This window comes from Alligator mississippiensis, chromosome 2 (genome assembly GCF_030867095.1).
Source record: "Alligator mississippiensis isolate rAllMis1 chromosome 2, rAllMis1, whole genome shotgun sequence".
In the NCBI taxonomy this organism is placed as follows: Eukaryota; Metazoa; Chordata; order Crocodylia; family Alligatoridae; genus Alligator; species Alligator mississippiensis.
This window is the reverse complement of record NC_081825.1, coordinates 61,358,282-61,374,701: the sequence shown is the minus strand read 5'-3', so window position 1 is coordinate 61,374,701 and position 16,420 is coordinate 61,358,282. Positions and strand designations below refer to the sequence as shown.

General features: G+C 44.9%; 2 protein-coding genes across 6 annotated transcripts in view; one reads left to right on the top strand and one right to left on the bottom strand.

The window, feature by feature from the left end:
• PAICS (phosphoribosylaminoimidazole carboxylase and phosphoribosylaminoimidazolesuccinocarboxamide synthase) overlaps positions 1-16,420 on the bottom strand; it is a 71,624-nt gene that overhangs the window by 14,378 nt on the left and 40,826 nt on the right. For 4 of the 5 annotated variants that reach the window (XM_019481270.2, XM_019481272.2, XM_019481273.2 and 1 more), the window contains 3 exons: positions 15,599-15,786; positions 3,636-3,672; positions 3,315-3,512 (listed from right to left, as the gene is read on the bottom strand). In XM_019481270.2, the coding sequence (XP_019336815.1) occupies positions 3,315-3,512; positions 3,636-3,672; positions 15,599-15,786 (423 nt within the window). Of the gene's footprint in view, positions 1-3,314; positions 3,513-3,635; positions 3,673-3,938; positions 3,958-15,598; positions 15,787-16,420 lie in introns of those variants that run through there. The other variant, XM_059721771.1, reaches the window with a different exon arrangement.
• The window catches only part of PPAT (phosphoribosyl pyrophosphate amidotransferase), an 82,804-nt gene continuing 70,532 nt past the window's right edge, over positions 4,149-16,420 (top strand). Inside the window, exon 1 of the mRNA XM_006262371.4 lies at positions 4,149-4,365. Coding sequence (XP_006262433.1) covers positions 4,238-4,365 — 128 coding nt within the window. The 5' untranslated portion in view covers positions 4,149-4,237. The remainder of the gene's footprint in view (positions 4,366-16,420) is intronic.

Below are 16,420 nucleotides of genomic sequence, written 5' to 3'. Positions count from 1 at the left end.
TTTTAAACTACTGATGCACAGTTTTAAATTAGATACACACTTACCCAGAGTATTTCTGGGTGAGAAATAGGTTTAGTGTTTAAGGGAGATGAATAAGGACTGATGCTTAAAAATGAAATACCTGCAAATAGGAACAGCAAAATCATTGTCTTTGTGTTACATGTAAATCCCTGTATCTATGTATCTCCTCCCTACCCCCAGTATAGCTGCAGGTTAAATACCAAAATCTGAGTTTTGAAAGGTTTGGGCAAGACAATGAAATAAAATATTTTGTGAAACTTTTCACAATATAAATCTACACTGTCTTAGAATCATTTATGTCAATACTTATTCCCACTCTACAAGCAGGTGGCAGATTTGAAGCCACTGTTTAGTGCAACTTGGAGCTGGAAAAAAAATGGAGCGCCTTGGTCCATATGCTCCAACAGGAACTCGACGTCAGACAGCTAACTCCCATTCTGTTCCTTGTATTCGTTAGCATCTGGAGGCCCAAATCAGAGCCCAGTAGTATCTACTTTTAAAAAAGAAACATTTGAGAAAATAGTGCTTAAGCTACAAAGATATATAATTAGAAGGTTATCACAGTGACCATTTATCAGAAAAAATAAGTTCTCTCTCTCTGAAAAACACATAAGCATCATTTTGATAGATGAGGGAACTAAATCAGAAAAGAGTTAAGGCAGGGTCTTGTGTAGTGAAAAATCTGGCCTTACTAAAGCCAGAAGACATTGACTTCATTGCAGAAAACTATGGGACAAGGTTGTGACCCCAACATTATATAAAAAGGCATTTTTGAAACCTCAGAAAAATCTAAATTCCTGATCCATTTATGCATGTAGTACATGCTAAACTGACACACACAGGTATGAATGGAATCCTCACCTTTACCTCCAGGGCAGTTTAGAAGAGTTTCCAAAAACTCTCTCACTCCATGTCATTAAAAAGATATAGAAAATGCTTGAGAAAGAGATAGACTTTTCTTTTTACACAGCTTGAAAATTTATTAAAAAAAAAAAACTAGATCAAATTTGGCTTTTTAATTCAATTCTTGGTACAATCACTGCCCAACAGTAATTTCTACAGACAGCCTAAAGTGATAAAAAAATTGGAGAGGCCAGGATTTCTTAGGGTGATATATTTTATTGGACCCACTATATAGTTGGGATAAAGTTAGACAAGTTTTTGAATGGAAAACATTCTTCCCCAGGTCTCCAAATATAGGAAGCTAGGCACAATAAGTTAAGCACAGCACAGAGGAGGTGCTGAGAGAAAGTCTCAGGTATAACACACACAGACTACCACATCTATGTCCACAGGACCAGCAACCATCCCAAGCACGCAAAAAGCTGTGTCATCTACAGCCAGGCCCTCAGATACCACCACATCTGCTTGGAGAACACCTGGGATGCCCACTCGACCCACCTAAAATCTGCCTTTATATAACAAGGACACGTCAGTAGAGAAAAAGACCATATATTTAAAATAACTCAATAACCTTCTACAATACAAAAAGAAACCCCCCTGACACCACACACCCCTTGTGATCACCTGCCACCCCACCTTGAAACCAGTCAGAAGAATCACACAATTACAACCTATATTGGATGAAGATCATACCTTTAGAGAAATATTCCCAGCCCCTTCACCCCTGCCTTTCAAACAGCTCCCAAACCTTGCTCAGCTCATCATAAGAAGCACATTCTCTTACTGCTCAACAGACATCAAGTGAAACGTAGCTTTGCCTTGGCAAGAAATGCTTAACCTGTCAGCATGTCTCCACCATCACTACTGTCAATACCTTCCATAAAGAAACCATCACAATCCAGTTTCTACACATAACTTTCCCCAAAATGTGGTATACCTGATCCAATGCGCTGAAGGGCCTTGTGACAACTACGTGGGTGAAGCTAAACAGCAACTACGCTAGAAAATGAACTCTTACAGAAAAAAAAATATAAAAAGGATGGAGACACTCTCACTAGGAGGGTACTCGAACAGGCTACCCAGAGAGGTTGAAGAATCTCCATCCTTAGAAATTTAAGACCTGGGTAGACAAAACCTTGGCTAAAGTGACATAGTTGGGGACGGTCCCACTTCGAGCAGGACTAGAGGACCTCCTGAGGTCCCTTCCAGCCCTCATTTTCTAATGATTCTATATGCTCACCATCAGGAACACATTTTTCAAAGAGCAACCACTTCATTCTCTGGCCTTACTATCCTCATGCCCAAGCGAATTCTACCCAACATCTTTAAAAGGCGCACTTGGGAACACAAATTCATAAGCTGGCTACATACTAAGAACCAAGGACTAAATAGGAATTTGGATGGGCCATAAATCCAGTCTCCTGAATATTTTCCATACATTTCACATAAGTTTAGGGCTGGAAGGGACCTTGTGAGATCATGGGGCCAGCTCCCCTGCTCTGGGCAGGAAAGGTCACTAGGGTCAAGCAACCCCAGCAAGGTGTGCAATAACCCCAGAAAGGTGTCCAAACACGGTAACCTACACAAAGAAACCCCCCTGCAACCACACCCCACTTGTGATCACCTGCTACTTTGCCCTGGAAGGAAAGTGAGGACTCCCCCATGCTCTCTTTATGACAGGCCTTGATTGCCCAATACTCAGCTTCTTTTCTTTCACTAATGGCTTGTCTGCTCCCCCCCACCCCAGAATGTCTCTCAGCCCCTCCCCTATGCTCAGCTTCACTTGCTGCCTAGTAAGCTCATTCCCTATATACAGGAACCCTAAGAAGCAAGTCTTCCTTTCAAAAGCTTGTCTAACTTCATCTCATCTACCCAGTGGGTCCAATATAACCCTACGGCATCCTTGCCCCGGCATCACTTCTGGCCTGCCACGGTGACAACATCCCTCTTACACTACCAAGAAAGATCAGAAGATGTAAGAACTGCAGGAGTGCAGAAGTAGAGATTGGGGGGGGGGGAGGAGGGAACAAGGGGAGGTGCCAAGAGGAGTACCCAGGGAGATGGAAGCCACTCCCCTTAACCTCTGGTGGGGCTGGGGGCAGATGTTGGAACAAACTAGTTAAAAAATAGAATGAGTGTCTGCCTTGTGACAGAGTGGATGGCTCTCAGTCTCTCTCAGGGATACATGGACAGCAGGGGAGTCTCAGTGCCTGTCCACACAGCCACATTTTCTAGAAGCAGGTGGTTGGCTGCTCTGGGTCCCTGCGGCAGGCTGGGGTGACAGGGCTTAGGCAGAGTTTAGATGAGGTGGCACCCGACGGACTGCAGAGGGCCAAGGCTGCCCCAGGCAGGGCTGGGGCCCCACCAGCCCCTCCCCCGCCCGGCCTTACCCGCTTCGCGGAGCAGCTGGAAGACGCAGCTGGTGGTGGCGTTGGAGATGGCCGCCTTGCCCTCCAGCCGGTCCTTCCTCGCCGCGTTGCCGGCCGTGATCTGGTCCTTGGACTGCATGAGCACGCAGCCAGGCAGCTCGGGCAGCTCAAACACCGCCTTGGTCTTCCCCTCCGACACCTTCTTCCCGATCTTCAGCTCTAGAGGCGAGGAGGCGGCGGCCGTGAGCAGGTCTCCCCGGACAGCACCCCCGGCGGGGACGGGACCCTGGACACCCCCGCCCGGCTCCCTCCCTCCCCCCTGCGCCCGCGGGGGTCACCTACCTGCGCCGGCGGGGGCCATGGCGACGGCGGAGGGCACCTGCGGGACACACGGGGTGTTAGCACGTGGCGGCGGCAGTAGCGACGGCGGCAGTGGCAGGACGCGGAGAGGGGTCGAGCAGCGGCCGCGGCGAGGTAAGAGCAGGGGAGGGGGAGGGGGAGGGGGAGGGGGAGGGGGCACCGCCCGCCCGCCAATCGGCGCCGCCCACGGGGAGGCCGGGCCCGCAGCGCAGCGCCCCCTCCCCCTTCCCTCCCCCCTCCTCTCCCCGCTAAGAGCTAGTGCCCCACCCCCCCAGGTGCAGCTACCTGAGTGTTCGCAATATACCAACCCCCACGCGGGGGGGAGGGGGGAGCAAGGGGGTGTGGGACAAACCAACTTTGTTCCGAGCAGCAGCCAGAACGCCTCGTCTCCCTCCGCCCGATCCGACGCCCCCCGTATGTAAACGAGGGGGCGGGGCCAGGGGGTACTGGCGGGCGCGGGGGTCGCGCGCCGCTGTTCGCAGGAGGAGGCTGCGCGGCTGCTCCGCTCCTCCTCCTCCTCCTCCATCCCCGGCGGCCGAGCGGCCGGGCCGGGCCAGGGCGGCGGCGGCACGTGCGCGGACGGGATGGAGCTGGAGGAGCTGGGCATCCGCGAGGAGTGCGGCGTGTTCGGCTGCATCGCCGCGGGCGCCTGGCCCTCGGAGCTGGACGTGCCTCATGTCATCACGCTGGGGCTGGTGGGGCTACAGCACAGGTGAGCGGCGCCGAGCTCCGCGCCTTGCGACTCGTCCTCGCCACGTGCGCAGCGGGCGGGGTGGCCAGCTGGAGCGAGCGGCTGCGGGAGAAGGCTTGGGCCGGTCCCGTCCCGGGTGCGGTGGCCCGCGGCGGAGCTGCCCTGGGGTCGGGGGACTGCAGTGCCCTGCGCTGAGCGCTGTCCTGAAGACGAGCCTGGCCCATGCCTGTGACAGGAGGGGCAGAGGGTTTGTAGACGACCCGCAGACTCCAGTGGCAGGCACTGGGAATGGTTGGGGGGGCGTCGAGGAGAGGGGGCTCGTTTAGTCTGCAGAAGAGAGAAACCGAGCTGGGGGGTTTAATACCCATCAGCTACCTGAAAGGGCGGGGAGGGGGGGTTGAAAGAGGAGGGAGCTAAACTCAGTGATGGCAGGTGACAGAACAAGGAGTAGCGGTGTCAAGTTGCAGCAAGAGAAGTTTAGTTTGGATAGTAAGAAAAAAATTCTCTCACTAGGAGGGTGGGGAAGCACTGGGCCAGGTTACCCAGAGAGGTGGTGAAAGCTCCATCCTTGGAGGTTAAGCCCTAGCTAGACCAAGCCTTGGTTGGGATGAACTAGTTGGGGATGGTCCTACTTTGAGCAGGGGTTGGACTAGATCAGTGTTTCGCACCCCGCGAGTCATGACCCAATAGTGGGTTGCAAGAATATATGAAAGGGTTTCAAGCAAACTTTAGAAATGGGTTCTCCTTTTAAAGGACAAGAAAGTGGGAAACAGTGGCTTTTCTCTTGCAGGCTGGCAGACCTCCAGCCTGTGAGGGGCTGCTTGGGTCCCCATGTCCCACACACTGGGGGCGGAGGCAGCAGGTTGGGGCACTGGGTTGGGACTGGCCATCAATGTTTACAAATGGATCCTGGTACAAAAAAGGTTGAGAACCACTGGACTAGATGACCTCCTACAGTCCCTTTAAACCCTAATTTTCTATGATCATGTGATGATTCTTTGCCTTCACCAGGTTGGGCCAACAAGTCACTTGGCTTGGGCAGAACTTTGACCTCAAATGAGATAACAGTATGGTTATGTCATGAATCTTAGCGTCCTGTATTGTGTATATTTATGCTGCTTTTGTAAACCCCTAGGTCTGTGGACCACTATTGCTTTTATTCATTACTGTATGTAATTCCACCTGTATCACTACTTGGTGGGAGGGCATAACAAGTAAGTAGTAGCTGTAATTTTATGAATCACTCTATTAACTTTTTGGAAGTGAATGGTGTGGAAAGACATGATAAAGCATAATACTTTGTTGCACCCACACATCCTATGCTGAAGTTTATATTTCTTGAGGATCTAGCACATGGCTGTCCAACTTCTAAGCAGCTGGGGGCCAAATGCCCCAAAGGCCACACCAGCAAGTGCAGTGCCAGGGTAAACCACAGCCCCCCCCTGAGCTGTGCTCCAGCTAAATATAAATAGTCTCCACTCCCATGCTCCATCATGTAGGAGCCCCCTTTACCCTCTGCACTATGAACCTGAATGTTCCCCCTCCCCTCCCCACTTCCACAGCTGCACTGTGCACCCATGCTGTCCCCAACCACTGCACCACATGATTGTGCAGGTGCTCCCCCCACTCCTGTGCACATGCACATGCCCCCTTCCCCACTGCTGCACTATGCGCACAGCCTCAGGCTCATCCTTGGCTCTCCTGACCACGCTCTGTGCAGGAGCAGCCGGCGAAAGCCTGAGAAGGGGGAGAGCGCCCAGAGACTCCAGGTACTACTGCAGCCAAATTGACGTGGGGAGTGTTGGCAAGGCAGAAGGTCAGGGGCTGCAGCTTAACCCCTCTCAGGCCATAAGCTGCTCTTGGGTCACCAGTTGAGCAGTGCTGCTCTAGCTTTACAGGATTTGTTCTTCATGAACAAATTACTCTGCTTGAAACTAGTGGAGCTATCTACCCAACCTAAATTAGGATTGCATACTCATTTCAGATGGAAATAATGCAGGATGCACATTTAAATTGTAGCCCAGTTTTTATCTTGTACTGTAAGGAAATGATGTTAACATACTAACCCTGTTTCGGCTTCCCTCAATACAATATATACTCTGTGTATGAAGGGAAGAAATACATGGTAGCTTTTGGCTTTGATAGTAAGAACATTTATGTGTATTAATTTCACCCATGCATAGGTGACTGGTACCACCTTAGTTTGGGGGGGGGGGGGGGGGGGCACGTGCCCCCCCAGCGACCAGTCAGCGACTGGGGGGGGGGTCCACCCATGGCAAAACTCACTGACTGGGAAGCAGTTGCAAAGCTACATCCCACACTCCCCTGTGACTGGTTGCAGGGGGAACACCAGTGCTCCCGCCCATCACTTAAGCGGGGAGTATGGCGAGTCAGGGGGTGTACGTTCACCCTCTACACATCACGACTGCATCCAAGTGAAAAATGGACTTGAAGAGGATTGATCCTATTTATAAATGTGTGTGGGATTCGGGCCCTTTTTAAAAAAGAAAAAAGACAAAGGTATGCAAGCTTTTTTGCCTGGTTTGGAGCAGAAGATATAAATTGTACGTTCCAATTTACTGGTTGTTGCTACTTATTTTCAGGTACTCCCCCAGATTAAATATTGTTATTTTATGTTATGCATTCTTTTAATGCATTACATGCATAAATAATTGTTATGCATTCTTTTAATCCTTTGCCGAGAGAATATTTGGGGATCAATAGATCTGCCAGAGGCACATCTCATCAGAAAGCAAGAGTTTATGAAAATGGATGAAGACTTCTACGCAAATTGGAACCCAAAGAGAGAAGCCATTCAGTGGGCCCCTCACACCCTTTTTCTCCCGTGGTTAAACTTCACTCACACTAATATGATTACAGAAGTGCACAATGGATAAAATTCTGACTTGCATTTCTATAATTACATTGATGTCAAATTCATGCTTTTCTGTGGGCATTTGGTGCGCATACCATGAGCTCTGTGGCATAAATAATCTTCTATGGAATCTAGTCAGTAATTGGAAGTACATCTTAATAGCACTCACTACAATTTCATTAAATATTTTAATTTAATGTTTTCTCTCTTTTGAGACTTCATTAATTAGCTTGTAGGGAATCCAAAATCAGTCAGTCCCTCTCCCTCATTCTCACAGTGTGAATAAGATAACTATGTGAGAATAATGCCCTAAGTTACCTGTGGGTATGTCTACGCATCAAAATAATGTAACACAATAAGCTCCGTTATATATCATGCCAGAGTTTATTGCTTCTAGATGCTCTATTTACCTGGGACTGCAGCACACTGAGCTGGGTTGGGGTAGCCCCAACTGGCAGGGGGCCTGTGGGGTCAGCCTGCCAACCTGGGGCTTCTCTGACCCAGTTTAACATGCTGTCAAGGGGCTGGCTGGGACATGAGGGTGCTCCACTGTGGGGTTAGCCAGAAAGCAGCCCTGTGCTGAAGTACCCTTGTGCTCTAGCCAGCCAGGTCAGCATCTACACATGTGTTGCTACGCACTAAAGAATGCCGCTATAGGATAGTATTAGTATTTACAAGTGCTAACCTACAGCAGAATTAATTCGTTTCCTGTAGCCTAGTAGCCTTCTGCTTGCAACCAGAATTAAATTTAGAATTAATTGAATCAATACTTGAACACTTTTTCTTTTAACTTAAGAAAGAGAGGGGAAATGCATGTCTCTGCTAAAGTACACATGAACAAAATACTTTAAAAACAAACAAAAACAAAGCTAAAATAAGGGTACAGTAAAAGCCATACTGGACCCATCAGCCAAGGCCCGATACTACTACTTACTGTTCAAGTAATTTTTTATACAAGTTAGATCTGCAGTAAGAAGAAAAAGTCTTTAAAATTACTCAGTAAATCACTAAGGGCCTTGGATACACGTGACTCCTATTACTCTATGCAACATCTTGGGGGTCAGAATGTGGTCTGAATGTAGCTCTCAGTAACACATCTTGGATTATAAGGAGTAGAAGTGAAAAGGTGAAAGGTACCTATGAACAGTCTGGAGACAGCTGACTCAGTGTTTAAGGAAAAACAGGCATTCCCCTTACAAGAATGGTTAGGTAACACTTCATCTGTGTGAAGAGTGCCATGCTTGGATTATGTAATAAAAACACAAACTGCGTCTTTTTAAAACACTTTGCCACTTTGTGTGTTGCTGCAATATGGAACCAATAACTACGTAGCTTTCATGAATCCGAGTGAAAAGATTTTTGAGTTACCCACTAAAAGTTTAGTCTGCTGGGGGCTCTGATATTTTTTTGCTCTGGCCTCATCCATCAAAATACTTGAGTGTGCCTGACTTAAACATCTGAGCACTACTGTTCCCTTCAATGAAACTGCGGGGGCCAAAGTGCATAGAATCTATGGGAAACTTTGGATATTAATTTATTGATGTAAACAATTAAAGCTTCATAAAATTGTTTTGTAATTTATCTGTTCCTCAAAGAGTAGAAGTTTTTGGCTTGTTATTGGTCAGACTCTGCACTTGGTGCCACTCATAACGAAAGACACAATTTTTATCTTTTTAGGATTTGTTTAGACAAGTTCTTAAATGCACCACTTGGATTATTTTTTATACTGATTTTAAATTATTGAAAAGAGTATGTCACTACTGTTATCTTAGTTTAAAATGCTTTCTTGAATTAAATTAAACCAAAAGAAACTTTAATTGTAATTTCTACACAACTGATTGCACTATGAATATATATACTCAGTTTAAACCAGTTATAACATTCTCCTATATGTGAGCTCTAAAAATCCAAGCAAACTTTGACTCAAGGCAGTAAGAATTCAATTAAGCCAAGGTGTGATACAGCCATATCTGTACTTCCTCACCTATAATAACCTCACATTCATTAACTATGCTGTGATGGGCATTCAGCATGGAAGGATCTTTTAGCTATATTTAAAAAAAAGATAAGGGTGTTGGTCTGGATGCTTTTTTTTAAACCCTATGACACTTCCTCCCATAATAAAGGAATCTGATAAATCATCATTTTTGTGACTTCAGAAATACCAGCACTGAGATATTACTGTGGAAAATACTATGGGAAGGCCAGTGAATAAAATTTAAATAAGTATCCAGTTTAAAATGTTGATCCTCAACATAATTATCCCACATTGAATGTTAGCTCTGAGTGTGAACTTTGTTTGAAACTAAAGCAGTATTACACAGTCTGAAACTGAGAGGGATGATTCTGTTGAATTATCTCCACGAGCCAGGGAATAAAACCAGAACAGTATACTGATAGAGCCCAAAAGTCAAAAGATATTGGTAACTGACTCTCTCTTTTGGAGGAGTACTTTGAGCAACAAATAAGCAGAAACGTCATTTGTGTCCTTGACAAGGACACATTTTGTAAAGTCAATCTTGGAACAAGTGTGAAGTCTGTTAATTTTTTTCCAAAGAAATTATACTCTAAGGGATATTTTGCCAATTGTGATATTTGCTACTGCTAGATACAAAATTTTGCTTGGAGGAAAGTCGAACACATTCAGAAAAGTTTCTCTGTCCATTCTGTGTGGAAAATCTGTTTAAGTTCAGAACAGTTACTATGTTGGGCTCTATGTATGGGATTTGCCATGAGTCAAAGCCAGTAGACTGCGGCTTCTCTTATATGCTTTTTACCCCCAACCAATTCTCAACCAAATTATTCAACAAGGCTGCTGTGCAGTCAGTAGACCTTTTTTTTTTTTCTTTTAGGGGAGATTTAACAGCCTATAGTTATACCATTTTGTATTATGATCTTGTTAAATATTCCAGTCTAACTGGCCTGAGTCTGTTTAAATATCTGGATGGAAGATCACCAAAGAAAATCTAGGAGCTAAATGAAATAGAATTGGTAATTCAGTGTGTAACAGTTCTCTTAAATTTATAGTTTTTTCAGATACCTTTACTGTCTCCATAGTGAGTCTGGGAATGCTGCCAAGCGTGCTCCACCCACTGGTCTCACTCAGCACCATGCCAATGCCCAGAAATTGGGCAATGTAGCCAGTGCAGCCCAGCCCTTGGCACGTGCCTAGATGTACTGCCTGTTCCGGGTGTGCTTGGTGTGTACAGTCATGCTAAACTGGCTCTGGTTGCCTGATTTCTGAACTCTGGACATGCTGCTGAGCAGGAGCAAATGAGGAGGGCTTGTTCCCCTGTGGTGCTTCCAGACTTGCTATGGAGATTATATAGACTGGCTCATTAACAGCAAAACCCAAATTAATTACACTTCATGGAAGGGCAGTGGTGCTTACACCCGTGTGCCATCTAAACCTCACATTTTGTAATTAATTTTTCTCTGTCTACAAAAATGCCCCTTGCAGTTCAAATTGGATAACATGTCAGCTTCATTTAGTCATGCAGCTTCTGTATGTTGCTGTGCACATTGGTTACTGGTTCTTACGTGTGGTTCTTTGCAAATTATGCAGCAGAATATGTATATAGCTTGCTAAAAGCATTTGAGCTTTTTATACTAGTTTTGTGAATTAAATTCAATTTAATTTAATTATTGCTGATTTTAGGTAGTGCCCTGTGTGCATCCAGAATGTGGAGGGTGCCTAAATCTGGAAATAAAAAAACAACGTCTGTGCCACCACTGTAGTACAGCTAACTCTCTCCTCCTTGCAGCTGGGCATGGAATGATTTAGCCACTCAAATGGTCTAGCAAAAGAGAGGTACCATAATATGTAGCAGTGTAGCAAAAGGAAATTCTAAGAGTAGGAGCTATTGTTTGTGACTTCTCTTCTGTTAAGAAGCTGTATTGAGGAGGGGTGAAATTAGACTGTACCCTACCATGCTTGTGTGAACTATAGCCAAAGCATTGCATGGCATCTGTATTGATAGGATTCTAACAGAAGTGTTATTGGCACACTGAGGCAGAGTTAAGGTTGTGCTGTGGGTGAGAAATTTACCTTAAATTCATCATGTCCTGGTTTTCAGAGATTTGTTTAGTCACTTTCATATGCTTACAATATTTGTAGGCATTTTAATTTCTTTGTGTGTTAAATATTGTCCTTCCTTTGTACCACTACTCAGCTGTCCCTCTTCATCACTTCTGGTTTCTTTCAGTTGGCATAAAATGCAGTGGCTGAATGTGACCTTCTCTTCTCTCATCTCTGCCCTGCCAAAGTAGCCTGGTAGTCTCTGCTTAGTTCACCTCCCCAGAGAGAAGAAGGTGTCACTGGGCCCTGCAGGTTGAAGAGTTGGGGAGTGGATGCAGGAACACTACAAAGACAATTCTGGAATCAGTGGGGTTGGTTTTTTGTGGGTTTTGTTTTTTTTAGTGGGAGAAAAATATTGGAAGTATAGTTTTTTGTAGACATCCATGCATCATCCCCAGGTGCAGCATATGAGGCTCAGAGAGGTATGAAGTGGCCTATTCATGTCAGAGTGTTCTCATTCTGCTGAGAACAATCCACTGGAGGTAAATGCTGTCTGAAACCAACTCCCAAGAGGTGTGAACCTCTCCATTCACCACCTCCTCACAGCCCCATTTTGAGCCTTTGATATCCCTGTTCATAGAAGCAGGTGAAGGACTCAAGACTCCTTCAAAGGGAGGAAGGCTCCCCTAAACCTGGCTGACACACCAAGGCAAATGGGAGGATAGGCTTAGACTCCCATGTAAGGGCAGGGGACTTTTTATTCTTGCTTGGTGCAGGATTTCTGCCTTCCCTGAGAATTGCTGTTGCTCCAATCCTTTGTGTAACATGTGCCTTTCTGGTCAAAGCCACTGGCCTGAGAAATAAGTCTGTGAAGGGGCGGGGAGGAGAAGGGGGAAGCAGGGTACAGCCTCACACTGCCTGATTTACCCCAGTTTTCAAATGGGACAACGTGAAAGATGACAAGGCTCACTCCACCCTATATTCTCCCATATCTTGGTCATTACAGTTTAGCCACTAATACTGCCCAGAACTCAAATAAGGCACAGCAAATTCCTAGACAATCAACTTGGCATGTTGATTGACCCTGTTTAAGTATAGCAGAATACCAGTTCTGTAGTGATACAGAATTATCCTGATGCTCAGTTCGTATGTTTTAGTCTCTTTACACTGGACTTTTTATCATTTATGTGTCAAGAATATTAATATAAAAAAGGAAGGAGATAGGAAGCTTCCTTTAAGCTGACAGAAAAGCAGCTTACCTTAAGGGTGGTTACAAAGAGGATAGAGAGAAATTGTTCTCAGTGGTGGCAGATGACAAAACAAGGAGCAATGGTCTCAAGCTGCATCCGGGAAGCTTAGGTTAGATATTGGGAAAAACTGTCTCACAAGGAGGGTAGTAAAGCACTGGAACAGGTTTCCCAGAAAAGGGGTGGAATCTTCATCTATGGAGGCTTTTCAGACCTGGCTTGATAAAGCCTTGGCTGGGATGAGGTAGTTAGGGACAGCCCTGCTTTGAGCAGGGGTTGGACTAGCTGAACATGAGGTCCCTTCCAACCCTATTTTGCTATGATTCTTTGATTCTATGCAAATATGGACAAAAATAACTTTGGATTTTTTTAGGCATGTTCAGGGAAACTTTCGTTACAGTAATCCTGTAGGGTGCAGGACTCGATCTGGATTTGTGCATCACTGAGAGAATTGTTAAGTAAAAGTATTGTCTCCAGTGAAGGGCTCACTTGAGTTATCTATTCTTCTCAGTTTGGTTTAGCCTGAGTGAGAGCAGTTGTATTGCGAAACAACATTCAAGCTGCTCAGAGTGATTGGATTAACAGCAAGGAGTAGATGAGTTCCTACTACATTGCTAAATCCAGGGCATATCTCCATTGCAAGCTTACCATGTCAGGCAAATGTGATGCACTGCTTTGTGTCAGCTGCCCTTCCCTTATCACCTGGAAGCAGCACAGTGATGTTTGGTGTGGCAGTGCATTCAGGCCTCTCTGCAGTACTAATTAGCTTGAGCAAAGCTCTGAATGAATGCAGGCAGCTACCTTGCTTCCAGGTTAAGTGGTAGCACATGAGGAAATGCGACATTCTCAATCTCGCTGCTGACTGGCACAGTCTGTGATAAAGACATGCTTCCAGGGGTGTTGGCACTCAAGCTTTGTCCTGTCTCCTGATGTGCCAGCTAATTTGGACTTAAAGCACCAGGCATACTCAAAAGTCTTGTCAGGGGGACTGTTCAAATAATAGCTAAAGCTAACAATGCAGTGAAGTCAAGCACTTGGTTCTAACTGCAGAATCAAATTATTTATGGTACTACAGAGAACAAAATGAATTTCATATGTGCTGGTGTGGGTGGGTGTTTGCATGCTTGTGTATGCATAAACTAAGGAGTGTCTGTCTTGCAAAGCTGATGGAGACCTTAAGGTCCAGAAAATATCAGGTAAATATACCTTGAAAGAATTGCAAATCTATGTGCTACTAGACAAACTAATTGGTTTAACTTCTCCACAAAAAAGGGAAAACCATCTCTCTGGCTTCTTAGAATTGCTTCGAAAATGTTAACAAAATAGTAGATAACATCTTCACCATGGAAATGATTGACTTGGATTCTTTGGAAACTTTGCATAAGGTCCCTCCATAAAAGATTAACAGGATCGTAAATAACCATGTGATAATAGATGAATGCTAGATCCAATAAGACTTAGGTGTCTAAAGTAGCACTCGGGAATATAGCTGCACCTAAGTTTAACCTTGCAAACTTTAAACTCCTGCTGCCTAACCATGAAGGTACCTAAACTTTGACTTTAAAATTACCTAGGTAACTCACATTGCGCTACTGCGTGTGCTGCGAATTGATCTAAACAAGGCTGAGTAGTTCAGCATCTACCTAGGATCCAGAAGGAAAGTGTTTTCCCTGCCTAGGTCCTTAGAGGGGTGTCATTCAGTAGGCATTTTCAACATGACCCTAAAACAGTTAAGGTTGGATTCTATACAAAATACAGTTTTAGCTGTTTCTTATCCTTCGAGAGTATGGCCACAGGAGGAGACGCTCATTTTCCTATAGTTAGGGACCTACCTAATTTGGGGTAGCTGCCTCCAGATTTTATGGTCTTGGCATGGTGTTGGGTACCACTTTCACAGCAGAGCACAGCAGGCCCCCCACACCTCCGATTGATTGGCTGAGAGGGTCCTGGAAGTCCCACCCCTCCATGGAGATTGACATGTGGGAGGGGCAGACTTCTGGGCCCCTCCCCCGATTGGGGGGGCACCATGCTCTGCTGGGAAAACCTCTGCCAACACCCCCCCCCCCTTGTGCTTTAGGATGCCAGGGCTTCCTGCCTCTGTTGTATTATGACATCCCTACAACATACATTATCTAACAAGCCAAAAATGCCTAACACTGGTTCTTGGCATGGAATCCAGAAGCTTAAATCGCCTATTAAATCTAAGACAAATCTTACTAAGGATTGAAACTGGCTAAATTATAGGAATCTTAGAGAATGTTTGCTTATTGAAGTGTAGAGAGATTAATAAAAGCTGTCTTGGGTCTCTTATGGGATACAAGTTTTAATACATTAAAATCCATATTTGGTATACATGCTAATATGTAGGAGAAAGCAATAGGCAACAGCTTAGTTAAGTTTAGTGGTGATGCAAAGTTGTTCTAACTAATAACAGTGGTGAAGGTCAGGAGAAGCAACAGTTGTATTAAGGGACTGAGAGGAATAATAATTCTTAGCTATTTCTAAGATGTTTATCGCTGTCCTGTGTCAAGAGGAGTGGATTAATTTTAATTTTGGATGCATCTTACATTTTCACTACCTCTTTATTAAAAAAATATCTGTGCTGACCCTTAGCCCAGGCTGCCGAAAATTAGCCCTGCATTCTCTCACTAATTCTCTTCCACTCTCCAATCTGCTGCTCTGCTTTCTGCTCCCTGCCCTGTCTGCTGCTGTGCTGCCTCTCTCCTCCCTGGTCTGCCACACAAAGGCTGCATGTGCCATTTGTGGCCTGCGTGCTGCACATTGCCCACCTATTTCTGTGGGAAGGTTTTGAATACAAGGAGATACAGTAACTCACAACTGTCAAAGAAGGGGTCATTAGAAGTGTTGAGATGAAATTCAAGCAGAAATTTTCCTTTGTTTTATCAGGGTGAAATTTTCTTTTAGTTAAGTCTAATGCTGTAGCATACTTCCAAGAGAAGGACTGAGAACCTATTCTGGCTCTAGTTTTAACTGAGTTGAGCACAAAAAATGTGGTAGGGAAACCATTGAGCACTGATACAAATAGTCTACATTCCCTTTTATCATCTGTGAAAATTTCTTTGCATGATAATTTAGAAAGTTGATTAAACCAACCTGTGGTATGGATGATGGATTACCATACAGTTGCGTTCTCTTGATGTCTGGCATTTCCTCCTGTTTACAAAGCCTTTCTAAAAGTGATTTTTTGCCTTCTGTTGCTGTATGTCCTCTCTCTGTTAGAATTCTCGGAAATTGGACTACGGTGGTTTCAGAAGCACTCCTCTTATGAGGAATGTTTGGCCCTGTAGAGAAAAGCACAGAGTGTTAGAAAAAAGGTGTAGTTTGGTAAAGCCAGAATCAACAAAGGAAACCTATGCTGCATTACTTTAAATTAGTGATTCTCAACCAGGGTCCCTTGAGATCCTTTCATGGAGTGCCACACAATGTTAGCACTGTCAGGTGGGCAAGCATTGTTCAAGATAAACCCAGAAATTTCAAATAGGAATCCATAGTTTTAAAAACATTCTTACCTGTTGTGGTTATTCTGAGTTGTTTGCAATCGACAAATTGCTCTTTTTTCTGTAGTCAAAAAATGAGTGAGAACTAAAACCCAGCACTTTCTGAGGGGAACCGTGAGTCTAAAGTTGGGAGGAGGGGTGAGTCTAAAAAAGTTGAGAACAACTGCTCTAACTTTTGGCATATGCTTTTTTCCAAATGCTGTTATTTGCTTGTCCTAACCCACTGGTAGGACACAGAATTGCCTGATGTATGTGAATCATTTATGCCAGGGTCAACAGGACAGAAATTGACTGACTTCTTATAATATCTTCTGATACTATCACACAGTCATACCTTTTGACTTCCCACTAACAAGTTTTGTCTTTAAGCTACATATATACATTGATGATAAATGGAAATTGCTTAGTTTTATACTTT